The 14,529-nt window shown below is 39.1% G+C and overlaps 1 protein-coding gene across 2 annotated transcripts in view; it reads left to right on the top strand.

Annotated features, from left to right (window-relative positions):
* The window catches only part of tsc22d2 (TSC22 domain family 2), a 39,862-nt gene extending 31,078 nt beyond the window's left edge, over positions 1 to 8,784 (top strand). For both annotated transcript variants that reach the window (XM_044360901.1, XM_044360902.1), the window contains 2 exons: positions 5,785 to 5,836; positions 6,301 to 8,784. In XM_044360901.1, coding sequence (XP_044216836.1) covers positions 5,785 to 5,836; positions 6,301 to 6,597 — 349 coding nt within the window. In that variant the 3' untranslated portion in view covers positions 6,598 to 8,784. The remainder of the gene's footprint in view (positions 1 to 5,784; positions 5,837 to 6,300) is intronic.
* The last annotated feature ends 5,745 nt before the right edge of the window (positions 8,785 to 14,529 follow it).

The following is a 14,529-nucleotide window of genomic DNA, read 5'->3' as shown; positions in this document are numbered from 1 at the left end:
TTGCAATGCAAATTATCATTTTACTCACACCTACTATACAAGTAAAAGATAAGATCTCAGCAAGCAGTAGTCTTCACATTTCTTCAGCCAGTCTTTAGATGGCCACATCACACTGTAAAAAATATACAAATTGACTTGTGTTCGGTTTTGACATTTTGTCTATAACAACAAAAAAGAAATTTCTCTTGTGATGCGATGTAATTAGACTTACGGCTGAAACGATTTGTTGTTTAGTCAGTTGACAGAAAATCATTTGATTTAATAAATGAATTATGTAATAAAAGTAATTTAAGCAAAAATTGCCAAAAAAAAAATGTTTTCAGCTTATTGAATGTGAATATTTGGTGTTTTTTCTGGACTTCTATGATAGTAAATGAAATATCTTTGTGGTTTTGACTGTTGGTCTGACAAAGCAATACATTTGAAGATGTCACCATGAAAGACATTTTATTACTATTTGCTGACATTTTATAGACCAACTGATTGATCAAGGAAATAATCAAACAATCATGAAAATAGTTGCACCCCTAATCAGACTTGTCCCTAACAATTAAAAACACCTTTTTTCTGAAAACAAGGGAAGGCATCTTTAAAACAATCAGAACATGCGTCTACTAACAAAATAATGATACTTGACTGAGACATATTCCTAAAAAATAAATGAATCTCCACTAAATGTGTTAATTGACTCCACTGGTTGATGTTCAAACTTGTTTTGTCACAGAAGTTGATGGAAAAGTGGATGTGACCGCTCCCATGATCTAATTTATCTAACTAGATGGGTAAACATGAGGGGCTCCCAGGTCCCCTGTTGAGAACGAACGCCCTCTTGCAAAAATACTGGAGTCTTTGTTTTCAGAGAGGGTGATCATTAGTTGAGCAGCGTGTTGAGGGGCCGGCTTGGTTGTTTGCAGTCATGCAGTTGTTTTGACCTTTTCAGCAAGTCAAATAGAGAAGCCACTTTCAGTTCTCTGAACCCTCTACAAACCATTTTACATTTACATGTGGCATGATAGTTTTGTGAGTTTCACTTGCTAGTTTACAACTGAAACTGGCAGTGAGCACAGGGGTCAGAGCTGCGGTGGCAGTATTTCCTGTAACTTTTGAATGATTTTGGCTCGTTAATAAAAAAAAATAATGAGCAATAATCTTTTAAAACAACACTTATTTTTTCAGCCGGTTAATAAAATGTCCTCATAAAATGGAGGCCTGTGGTTGATTTCTGACATGACAATGAATTCATTGTGATCATTTAGGGAAGACACGACTAAACTGCTGTTGCCTGAGGCCTCTCCGTCAACTAATCGGAGTCTTTGCTGACCTCATCTGGCGTAGAAGCTGAACTGCAGCTTTCAAATCAAGGAGCCAGGCAAAAGCAGATCTCTGAGCAACAGTGAGTCGTCAGTGAGCGCTCTCCTCTGTTGTTGCAGCCCCCACCCTCCAGCTATTGTTTTGAAACATACTCATTGAGGGAGGGGGGGTTATCACTGGAAGACTGAGGTCTAATTTATTCAGCTGCCTCCCCCCACAGGGAGTGTTTGTATGCTTTGGGACGGGGACGTGTGCCGATGCATCTGGGACCTAATGGAGAGCACATTGTATTTTTCTGATGTTGTAAAGCATCATGTGATAAACCCAGAGAGATGGTAGAGACCACACTTTGCTCCTGCACGTGTCTTCATGTCATATAGAGCCACACATTGAGTCTCCTGACAGTACTTAAGGCATTCAGCTGACCCCTCTTTCTCTCCTGAGCAACTCGCAGCGTCAAACAGGAGACGAGCTGATTGGTGGAAAAGTCGGCTGTAGTTGGTATGGAATGCAAAACTTTGTGGTTACAGGACTGTTTTGATAACCAGTCCCCAGTAAAGAACTTGACTGTGCCGTGTCACAGCGTGATGGTGGCTCTGACACAGATGTCTGGGTTTAGAGGCACTGGCCTCCAGGCCGGAGGTGTCCAGAGCTGGAATGTGCTGCCTTGTGGTCCTGGAGTCTTTGCTGGAGGGGCGGGAGTTCATGTGTGTGTGTGTGTGTGTGTGTGTGTGCACTGCTGCAGTCTGCAGGGAAGGCCCATGTTGAGGTTAACACAGCAAGTGGTCCTTACATAAACCACCACATGTCTTCCTCCTTGAATAAAATGTACAGTTTGCTTTGTTTTTCTTGGACACTGAATGGCAACAAATTTATGGAGGGTTTTTTTTTTTTCTTTTTCTGCCCAACATTTCTTCTAACTCCTCCAGGCCAAATCTGCCAATCATCTAAATTAATTAAATCCAACGTGCTCGTCTTTTGTTTATGTTTTTGATGAGAACACATTCCATCCGAAGCTTGTAGACATTCTTCTCTCTCATTGTCCCAGGTGTGTAAATGCTCAGGTCAAAGACAGGAATGTCTTCTCCTCACGTTGTTTATCGACCCTCAAATCACAAAACTCGTGCAAGTCGCTCACTGTGGAATGCAACACATTTACTCCACTTGTCATCACATGAGTGTAGATCTGCCATGCTTAAAATATTGTCTCCAAACCGCTGTTTAAAAACCATTTATAGTTGCTTGGTAATCTGACAAGAATTTATAAGAGTAGGTCAATGAGCTGACTTTTTTTTTTCCAGGTTTTACTTACTTGCCTCATGTTTTTTTTTCTTCTTTGCATTGCCCCAGGAAAGAGAGAAAGAGGAGGAAAACTGTATAAATGTGGAACGTTGCATTACAAATCTCATTACTTCCAAAGCACATGAATCCATCTTTGAAACGGTGTTACATTGCGCTGATATTAGCTTCAATGTCAACGTGACTAATAAAAACTTCCAGTATTCTCATCTGTCTTTGAGTGTCATCGCTAATATACAGTTCAAAAGGAAATCCACCATCTCAATCAGCTTTTCACGCTGATTCTTAATAAAAATAAGCACATTTAAAGGAAGCTGCACAGTCAACATGAGGAAATTTAAAGAAGAAAAACATCTGGTGCATGAAAACTATTTGGGGCATGACAGATCAGGACTCAATTTGAATCCCATGAATACAGATGATTGTATTTCTATTGTTGCAGAAACACACTGATAAAGAGTAGCGTGACATAACACACAAAAGAAAACAGGAACAACAAGATATCAAAGCCAATTCAGTTTATTAATTCTCATGAATAGGTCGTCCTGTGCCTCTAGAGTCGCATGTATAGTTGTTGGCAGACAGTGGCAGTGAGTAATGTTGTAGGTGAAGTACGGGAGGGGGGCGGGGGGAGAGGCTTGAGCTCCGCCCCTTTGTTTTCTCACCATGTGACCGGAGCGGAGTGGGGTTTTAAGACGCGCTCAGGTCTCAGTCAAAGAAGAGCTGTTCTAACTCGCAGTGGATCCAGTATATTGTCAAACTATCGGGGAAACTTTTGGAGAAACGACAACATGCGTTGTAAAATGAGCTACAGTCTGCCCTGCACGCCGGGAACTTCACCGACATATTCGGGACGTTTGATGTCTTACAGGGCGAGATGTGTCAGGTAATAGACTCATTTATGAAGTTTACTATAGGTTATATGCATGGATTTGCTCACTCTTACATGGGCTGTGTCTTAGGTTATACACATGGCTGTGTAATGTATATTTCTATATCTGGACTGAAGACATTTAACTCTCAGCTGAGTGTTTCATGCCATCTTGGGACTATTTGCTCTTTCTCTCTCTCTCTCCCTCTCTCTGTCTCTCTTTCTTTCTCTCTCTGTGCCCCACGTTTTTTTGTTACTCTGCCATCAGCTGTTTGGTATGCAGACCACTCACATCTCACTCTGGTTGTGGCACACCAGCATGTTTTCCACAGCTGTGGCATCTGTTTCGCTGTGTTGCCCCCCCCCCCCCCCCCCCTCGGGCTGCCCTCAGCGCGCTGTACGTGCGCTTTAGCACGCAGGACGCATATGCTTTATGGACTATTGAAGAGCTCCATATGATGATCAAAGTGTGCTGATTGACAATGCTCGCATTTAGATGCAGGCCTAATATTTTAAATGATTTCATAGCGAGTTTAACTGAAGTTGCTGAAGTGAGTTTGTGCATTTTAACTTCTCCCCTCCAAATTGGGTCTCCAAGCGCCGTTAAACTTTGCCACATTACATATTTTGCATCCCAAGAGACTCCGTTATATGTTAAAAATGTTTATATATTTTTATATATAATGAGATTTTTGCTCTCATTCTGATTTTTACTACAGCGTTTGTAGATTTAAATCGGATCAATCCAGGAGAGTTTATGTCTCCACATGTGAGCAGTTTAACCCTGTTGATCGCTCTTAAAGTGCGTTTTCTCTCTACACTTCTTCTTTCACATATAATTTATAAAAAACATAAGTCTGCACATTATGTTCCCTCTCATGTCTCAGATGCTTTTCAGAGCACCTTCTAGCGGCGTGCAAACGAGTCGCTCCCTTCTCTTCTGTTTTTGCATCCACATCCGAGCAGGGCGGTGGGTTGTGCAAGAGAGTCTTTCAGGACAATAATCTGTTGAGACGGCTTAAGATCCAGTTTTTTTTTTTTGTGTGTGGACTGTGAGGTAAACTCCGAAACTTGGCGTCGTTGTATTAGAAGGAAGCTATAGCTATAGCTGAGTAAGTTGATCGTCTTTTGTGTTTACATGTGGATTCGCTTTTCTTTCTTTCTCTTGAGGGGGAAGGGGGATGGGGGAGAAAAGAAAAATGTTGCGCTGCTGCTCCGAAGTGATCTGATATCAAAGTGGGAATGCAACAAGAAGTGATGTGGATGTTCGGCATCTCACCGGAACCTGATAAAAACGTGTTTTAACAGAGAATGGGGAACAGTGAGTTTCATTAGATAATGTTATCTGATCGCAGGCGGCGGCAGCAGCAGCGGCGGCCGCACCCGGAGCACAACTCCTGCAGGATCAGGCACACTCCTTCACCGTGATCTGTTTTCATTTCAGTGGAGTCATGCATAGATCCCCTGCTTCCGATTTTTGGTTTTATACGGAAAGATTTTAGTGAGATGTGTTGCATCTTACTTTGGCTTCTTACTTTGTAAAAATGTTTCAAATCATCTTTAAAATGTGCTACACCGTTTTGATCATCACTGTCTGTTCATGTGTGTGTGTGTGAGACCATGCTCTTATTCATGCATGACATAGTATTTAATCCAGAGTTGGTCCTACTGATATCAGACATGATGTGAGACTACTGAATTTACACTTGGTCAAGTTTATTTGTACGACTCAGTATCACTGTAGCTCCGATATCAATATGACACATAAAAGTCCTCCCAACATTAAGAAAACCTCATTTATTGTGTGGTTTCTGTGACAAAGGCGGCAAATCCCTCAAGGATTTTTCTGATTCATTATGGGAGCTTTCTGGCTTTCTGAGTGTTAAGCATGAGACTTTTTCACCTCTCACCTCCTTACTCTGATGCTTTTTCATGTAAATCTCCAGTATGGCTTTTAGCATAGTCCGGAGTGGTTCAGCAGCACCATGTTTGTAACTTGCCATCTCTCAGTGGGTGTTGGAAAGTGTTCAACACTGTCATCTGTAGCAAGTGCACTAAAAATAGTATGGTGTTTTTTTTTTGGGTCTGTGTGTTTTGGAAAGGGATTCAATCCCGTATCTGTTCATCTCATTCTTTGGAAACAGATGTGACGGTTAATCAGAAAATCTTACCAGTGAAATTCGGGGAGGACTATAAGGATCAGATTTGGCAGCTGGTGAATTTGAAAGCATTGATATTGATCTAAAGCACATGATAGGCAGATGGTTACTGTGTGTTAACGCTTGCTCTTTTTTTCTCCACAGTGCATCCGGTGCCAGTGTAGTCGCCATCGATAACAAGATTGAACAGGCCATGGTGAGTTTTCCACACACACACACACACACACACACACACACACACACACACAGAGGACAGTTGCTAAAAAGAACATATTGGAACATTTGGAAGAATATCTAATGTTCATAAAAGCTTCATTTGCTGCTCTGAACAACCAGATTTCAGTTGGCCTGTCTTAGTAAAAACACACTAGAGATTCATACTAAATATTCAGTTTCGCTGACACAGTTTGATTGACAGATGATCTCTTGAAAATGCAGTCGCTAAACCCTCACGGCAGTGACACCTCAGCACAAGAGATGTTGAAAGAAAGAAAAAGATCTCACATTTCCACTTTAAGTTCTGAGATGCCGTACATCCTTTTTCTTTCTTTGACAACCAGATCAGCTGTTTTTTAAAAGGTTGCTTTTTTTAGCTAATGTCACATTGGAATGATTCTGTCTTGTATGCTAATTTCAGTCTCTTTCTCCTCTTACCCTCAGGACTTGGTGAAGAGCCACCTGATGTACGCTGTTCGTGAGGAGGTGGAGGTGTTGAAGGAGCAGATCAAGGAGCTGTACGAGAGAAACTCGGTGCTGGAACGCGAGAACGCCGTGCTGAAGTCGCTGGCCAACTCGGATCAGCTCAACCAGCTGACCAACCAGCTCACCCAGGGCAGCAGCACATCGCCACCACTGCAGCAGCAACAACTGGCGGTCGTCACAAACAGCACCACCCCGTTGGCTCACCACGAGGGGAGTCAGAGCGTCCCTCATCAGCCCAACATCACCTCGGCGTGATCCCCCTTCCCCCGACACACACGCTCAAACACACACCTCCCACGGACAGGAGCGGAAGATCCTGTTAGAAAAGACAACAACTACTACCGTCCCCTTAGCTCCATAAAGCAAAAGGCTCAGCTCTGCGTTTAATATGCTCCATTTGAGGAAAAATCAACAACAGCAACATCATTGTTTGCCACAGAGAGCCATGCTTCAGTGTGTGCATGCTGCCGTCACCGGGCCTTTGCATTATTAAGACATTTACCACCCCTTGAGAAGTCTTATTCTGGCCTTGTGGTTGGCTGCAAGAAAGCTGCAAAAGAAGAAAAAAAATGGCGGGGCAGGGGAGCCAGAGTGCACCATAAAACTGCATGCTGTTCTTGTGCAGGAGACGGGGGTCAAAGGGCACAGAGAGCTTGATTTGTTGGGGCGACAAGTGGTCAAAGAGGGTGGCGCGACCCTGCGAGGGGCCAGCTGTGGCGACGTAACATCCAGCAGGGACGTTATACTGTCCTCCCAGTATCCCCCACCCCACATCACTCCAGGGCTGGAAGTGGCCAGAGGGCCGAGGGAGAAGTCGGGGAGAGGGTTCGTCCTCCCCGAGCAGAGGAGGGACGCCTGCGGGCGCCTCTGCTCGAGCGGAGCGAGTCGAGTGCCTCGGCTTGTTATATGCTGCAACAAAAAGCTTGTGTTGTTTTCTCAGAGCCACCATACTTTGACATGAATCATAATACTTATTAGTTCAGTTTTAGTATTTGCATTTATTTATTTCAGGGCTGCTATTTTCATAATGTAAATGAACAATGTCATGGAGATACTTATTAAAAACAAAAAAACAAAACTCTCTCTTTGGTCTTTTGGTATTTTAGAATCTGTCAGGTATTAAATTTGGTAGTCTCTTGCAACATGTAGATCTCAGTAAGTAGGCAATAAGTTCCATAATAGACATTTTCTCTTCTCATGAAATAGTGCTAACACTAAAGCCGAGCTTACATTAGGTGAAATCCAGGTTGAATGTATATTTTGTAAAGTGTAAAGTATTAAGAGTGAGGAGGGTTTGTACAGGAGAAAACCTGTTAAGATATGAAATATGTGATGGGATGTTTCGATAAAGAAAACTATTAATTTACTTTTTCTAGACTTGTCAAAACGAAAAACAGACATGAATTGGGGGTTTGGTTTTGGGGGGATGAAAAGCTGTGAAAATTGTTCGACCTACTTTATAACCAAAGACGCAAAGCTGTGTAAGTCTGTCGTTTTTCCATTTTTAAATGCACACTCTCTATATTTTTTTTTTCTACTCTCTCCTCCCCCTATATTTTTTGTTTTGCATGTTCTGCATGATCTATAATCAAACCACTTTCTTACCTCATGTTTTTAATCCAGCACTCATTTTTCTATCGAGCTGTCAGTCTGTGAGTGATTTGTGAAAGGACTTCTGAAAGAGAAAAGGAACAATGGGCAGAGAGGGTGGATTAAGTAGGTGAGGGTAAGAAAAAGAAAAGAATGGAAAGGTGTTTGCGTCGGTTGGAGGGAAGAGACTTGTACGCAAAACAGTCAGAAAAGGAGCCATCTTTTTTTTTTTTTTTTGTTTTCATGTAAATGCTGTGTTGAATTTCATATGCAGAGAAAGGTTTTTTGTTACATTGCAGATTTTAATGTATTTAACAAATGCAGCATTTAGATTTCGATTGTAGTGTACCAACACTTTGCTTACAAAGATAAAAAAAAAAAAAATAACTAGACAAACAATATCCGCAAAACAAAACAATGGAAACTATTAAACATTTCACAACTGAAAGCTGGAGCACCCAGTCGATTGTGTATGCGCATATTATGGGATGTCCTGTCTGTGTCACGTCTTTTGTGCCTCCTGTGCCGTCACCTGCAGTTGTCAGGTGATACGGTTTATTTCTTCGTGGCTTAGAACCAAACCAAAATGCTTGGTAATTGTACAATCAGTCATCTTTCTACAGGATGGACTCTATGATTTCCTTTTTTTTTTTCTTTCACAAATGGGCTTATTTCTCTCTTTAGATTTTTTTTCCTGTTTTTCTTTCATTTGAAGGAGATGCCGTGTACATGCCAAGTGTACTGTATGGAAGTGATCACTGAGCCTTGGAGAAAATATCTTAACAATGCCCTTGTAATGTGCTGTTCAGACAATTTTAGTTTTCAGTCAAAAATAAATTACTGTTTTATTAAGAATGTCTTCATGTGTTTTTATTCTCACAACCCTTTTTTAACCAGGTAAAGCATCAATATTGTTGAACATTTCCACACTTTTGTAACCATGAACACATTTTTTAACTAAATCAGAATGTTTTTTCACAACAGTTAAACATTTCTGGCAAATGGGGTTGATGTGCTGCAGTAACAAAAAACGAAAGTAATGCTCCAAGATGTCAGTCCATGACATTGAGTCTTTTTCACAGCAGACAATTTGAAATTCGAAAAGCACACTCGTAACGTCTAATAACATTAAAGAAAACTTTGTTCTGTTTCAAGTGTCCCATTAAGGCGTGACAGCGAGCAAGCATGCACGATACCACGACCCTGAAACGGAAGCAGCTAAATAGAAATTAGTCATCATGATTTTTTAATAATTATTTACACACTTGCTTTACTGAGGCGTGTCAAAATGCCTTCTGAGAAAAAACAGCATTGCCACGCAAGTCCACAAACTTCTCCTTTTGGAGTAGTTGTCTAACAAGTTAGAAAAAAAGGGTACCATATTTTGAACTGGAATGGCTTGTCCTTTAAAATAAACATCTCCATGTGCATGAATTCCAGTAGATTTGATCAGTTGCGTTATAAGAGGAGGATGTTCAGACACTTAAGAAATACTGTGTACATTGTGTAACAGTGAACAAGAGAATTTTAAGTAGCTGAACCTTAGAAATCTCCAGGATACAAGCAAGTGGGGCAAGACTAGGAGTTATTCCAATTCCCCTCAAATTCTTGCAGAACTGACCAAAATTAATATATACAGTGACATCCAAATGTACAACGTAAAAATGTTTTATCTTCAGTCTTACATTTAGAACAAGTTCTAGACAATTTGGGATTCATTTTTTTTAATTACTTCACTGGTGTGATAGGAAGTCTATTACATGTATTATTTTAAATTGTATTTCATTGTATTTATTTATCCCCCCCCCAAAAAAAATCTAAATGAATTTCCATTTTGCATTTTTATCATAACAGAAGTGTTAAACTGTGTAAATAGAAGGCAAATCAAGTAAAATAGACAGGACAAGAACAGTAAGGGAGTGAGAATTAAGAGAAATATTTGTTAAATACAATAAAAAAAAAAGTTTGCGTGGATACTTGTGTGTTTTTATGTAAGAGAAAGTTTATCAAATATGTTAAATGTCAGGAAAAGGATGGTAATGGCATCTGTGAATTAAAAAAAATACTTTTGTAATAACATTTGCAATGAAATTTCTTCTTGGGTCTTTACATTTTAAATGTACAATATGTCTATAATGTGAACAGCTCTAGTTTATTTCAACAGACCAATGACGTTATGCCAACTATGACCAGTTGACGTTAGATTCCAGTCAAACCACTGATAAAAGGGCCAAAATCTTCTCCCTGTAATTCCTCAGTACACACGAGACTGTGATAGTGATCTGTTGTATCTGATTGTTAATTTGGAAGAACTTTGTAAGGAAATTCCTTCAACAAACAGCCTCCGCGCATTCTCAAGAAGGATAGATAAGACAGAACTATCTGATTTCTTTCTGAAGCAGGAAGGAAAGATGACACCTGCACAGAGGCATGTATGTGTAATCGTAAATGACTGCATCCTTAGTCACTCATCACCTTCCTGTCATTTCAGACATAAATTAGCACGGCGTACTTGTTCAGAAAGGTAGTTATTTTCAAAGCAGCATGGGCATGGAGTGTCATGTCCCCTATCACCCCCCCAGGCTGACGTCCACTGACAGCTGATGTGAATTTCATAACTGGAAGATCTCAATGTAAAATATTTCTTTGGCTTCTTTCTGCCGTTGGATACCCAAATCAGTGACTCTGTCTTCTTGTCAGAGCCTGTCTTTTCCTTCACTGTCTAACATATCTACTTTCTCTCATCAGGTAGTGACTCAGGATTGCTTGGCAACGTCTCTGACACTTGTGTGAGTTTTGTCACGTCCTAAATCAAACTGTGGTTGTCACGCTTGCTTCTCAACAAACACAAAAAAACACATGACTTATAATAACTCTTCCATGTCAACAAAGAAAGGATATTAAAGCATATTTAGTTTCACCACAGGTGTAAATTGATATAGTCGTTTTAAGCTGCCGTCCTTGGAGCTGTAGTGATGAAGATAAAGCTGGGTAAACCATGGATGTTCAGGATGGTGTTCATCAAGGAATCACAGCCACAGATATCCACAGAAACCTGTTATGTTGTCAGAGAAAAGCTTTAAAAAATTTTTAAAAAGTTTTAACTCCATAGAAAAGATGTTCTTAACATAGTGAATGCATTACTGGCACCTTTACTTCATCCTTGAAAACTGCAGTTGTTAAGGCCTTATTTAAAAAAGGCAACATAGATACCTCTACCGTCAACAACCTCTGATTCATCTCAAACTTACCCTTTTTAGGCAAAATTATAGAGAAATAAGTTACTATAACTTTAAATGTTTTTATCAATTTCAATCAGGCTTTCATGCCAATCACAGCACAGAGATGGCTCTTATAAAGGTTTTAAATTATATTTGTTTTAATAGTAATTCAGGCAAGACATCAATTTTAGTGCTTTTAGATCTTAGTGCAGCCTTTGATACTGTCGATCACATTTTTACATAGACTGGAAAACTGGGTTGTTTTTTCTGGAACAATTTTAAAATGGATGAAATCATATTTGGAGGGCAGGGATTATTTTGTCGCTATTGGGAACCATAATTCAAAACACATGCCCTTGCCCTGTGGTGTACCTCAAGGATCAATTCTTGGCCCACTTCTGTTTGACCTGTACATGCCCCCATTTGGCCACATCCTTCAGAACAACAATCTTGCTTATCATAGTTATGCTTATTGACATATAGGACTGATGACTACTGTCCTATAGAGTCATTGTGCAAATGCGTTGCGCAGATAAATAACTGGATGTCTCAAAATGTCTTAATTTTGTCTCAATGTCTCAATTAAACAAAGAAAAAACTGGTAATTTTATTTGGCAGCAAAGATGAGAGGCCCAGGTTTGCTGCTCACTTAAAGGACAGGGCACTAAAAACAAAAGAGCAGGTTAAGAACTTTGGTGTTTTAATTGAGCGACCAAAGTTTTAACAGTCATGTAAAAGAAATAACAAAATCAGTATTTTATCACCTTAAAAACATCGACAACATCATCAACCTTATGAAAAAACAAGATTTGGAAAAATTGCTTCATGCTTTTATCTCCAGCAAAACTGATTACTGCAGTGGACTTCTGACAGGACTTCCAAAAAAGACCATCAGGCACCTGCAACTTATTCAAAACCAAAAGGACAGCCCACATTACCCCAGTTCTTAAATCTCTACACTGGTTGCCAGTAAGCCACAGAATTGACTTGAAAGTCTTATTACTTATTTATAAACCTCTTCATGGAGTTGGCCCTAAATATATTGACTGATGTGGTTGAGCAATATAACCCTGCAAGACCTCTTAGATCACTAGGGAGTGGACTGCTAGTGGTGTCCAGAGCAAAATCTAAACAAGGAGAAATGGCTTTAGTCTTTATGCAACACAGCGCTGCCTGATGGACTTAGAAATGCCCCAACCCTCGCAGCTTTAAATCCACACTGACAACCTTATTGTTCTCAAGCGCTTGTATTATTATTGTATTATTATTATTATGGTTTTAATCTTTGTATTTATTTTTTATTTTTTTTAACTTTTATTTTTTAATTATGTTTTTTATTTTTATTTATATATAGATTTGATCTCTTTTGTTTTACTCTTTTTCACTTGTGTTGCTTTAACTCATCTGTACAGCACCTTGAATTTTCCTCTTTGTCGAAATGTGCTTTATAAATAAAACTGCTTTGCCATAAATAATCTGTGATCGTTAGTGATCTCTATCTTTGGCCTGTTGACACAAAAGACAAATTTTCAGGTGGGTGGGGAGTTTTTGTTCCAAAACATAGAGGCTGTCAAAAAAAAAAAAAAAGTTTTCAAAATATTGAGTCACAATCCTAACACTTCCCTGCAAACAAAGCCTGACTCAATAACCTTTTAAAATATGCTTTCTTCCTCTCTAAAAGCCCCAATCTTCATAACCCGCATCACTTTCATACTATTAATGAATACTCTGAACATGCACAGTATGGCCTTAAAGTTATAGATTGCTGTTAAGTACAAAACGTGCATAGATTGAGAAGAGCGAGTCACACCATTTCCTCAAGACTTCCCAAGAATGTTTCTGACTTTGAGTTTGGTCAGCAGGGCGTTGCACTTATTTGCACTTTACTGAGGAAAAACGTCAGCTTCCATGAAACTTGTTTCTGTGTTTACAGGTGCCGCCATGTGAATCCAATTTCCCTTTTAGAGTTTTACTAAGTTAAATGTAATCTGATAAGCTATCATTTAGGCCAAAAGGAAAGTTGGAAGAACCCTTCTGGCCCATTTTCTATCCCAGTCTCTGGGTTGACTTTTGGATGGCCTCAGATTTTTATTTGATCTAATCTGTGTTTTCAAGCTGTCTAAAATCACGTTAAAAAAGTTTTTCTCTCCCCATCTGGAAATGATGAGACACTGTGTTCTATATAACATAAACTGTGACACTAGTTGATAGATATGGCATGACATGATTTCATCCTTGAATGCTTTTCTGACACCACGCTTCTTTCTGTGTTGGATATTCTAAGCAACATATGTGCTAAACATTCAAAATGGGAAATGGGAAATGTTTAGTCTTTTTTTCTGTATGTGAGAAAAAAAAAACCCTCTTCCAACTTTCTTACTTCTCCATGAATGTACAACATTCATTACTTCAAAGGGAACATTGTTGCAAACTAAAAAACTGGATCAACCGGGTTTGCGTCACTACGACAGATTTGCCTATTCACCTACTTTCCACACATCATGTATGTTCCTGCTACAGCAGGTTTCAACTATGAGTCACTGAAGCTTGTAGAGTTGTGGTAAGACCGGGGAGTGTCTGCCATGTTACTGTGAACAAATACAACTCAGTAAATGCGTGACCATGAATTAAGGTTGAATGCTAAAATCAACATCTCCTCCTCCTATAACTTGATTATCAACTTGTCCTGACGTGGTCTGACTCATATTGACACATATTCAATATGTGTCCAGAGTCACATATGATCCACGTTCAGCAGATCATACTGGTTGTATTATGAGATTGGAATTAGTCAGAACATCTAGATAGATAAAGACAGAAGAGACTTATAATGATATAGTTATAATAATGATATGATGATAATTATAATAACTTTATGACTATAAAAACAGTAAAACCCAAGAGAAAGCAGTAAAAATGCTAAAATAATTAGATTACAAGAAGTATTTAAAAGTACAACACAGAATTTGAATTGTATAACAGCTGTTATAAGACTTCATAAATTAACAAATGCTTTAAACAGATTTTAAGTGCATGATAATAATGATAAATATTTGATCATCATTCAACAGAATGCAATAGAAAGAATACTGACTGTACAACTGATGAAACTATTAACACCAACCTTTAGAAATGCCTTAATAGTTGATAAATAAATCCAATTGAATCTCTTTAAATTTTTATTCTATTTTTTGTTACAGAAATGGTCTGAAAAAGCTTAATTTAAATATTTCTTCAAAGAAATATTAATAGATACATTTCTTTTTTTCAGAATAATTTATCATTCATCATGAAAGTAAAACAAATACAGTACAGCCCAAACTACATCACACCTGTTAACCCCACCTACAATACAAACTACTGGTAACAAATACTA

The sequence above is a fragment of the Thunnus albacares genome, chromosome 9 (genome assembly GCF_914725855.1).
Source record: "Thunnus albacares chromosome 9, fThuAlb1.1, whole genome shotgun sequence".
NCBI lineage: Eukaryota > Metazoa > Chordata > Actinopteri > Scombriformes > Scombridae > Thunnus > Thunnus albacares.
This window is presented reverse-complemented; position numbering and strand designations above follow the sequence as displayed.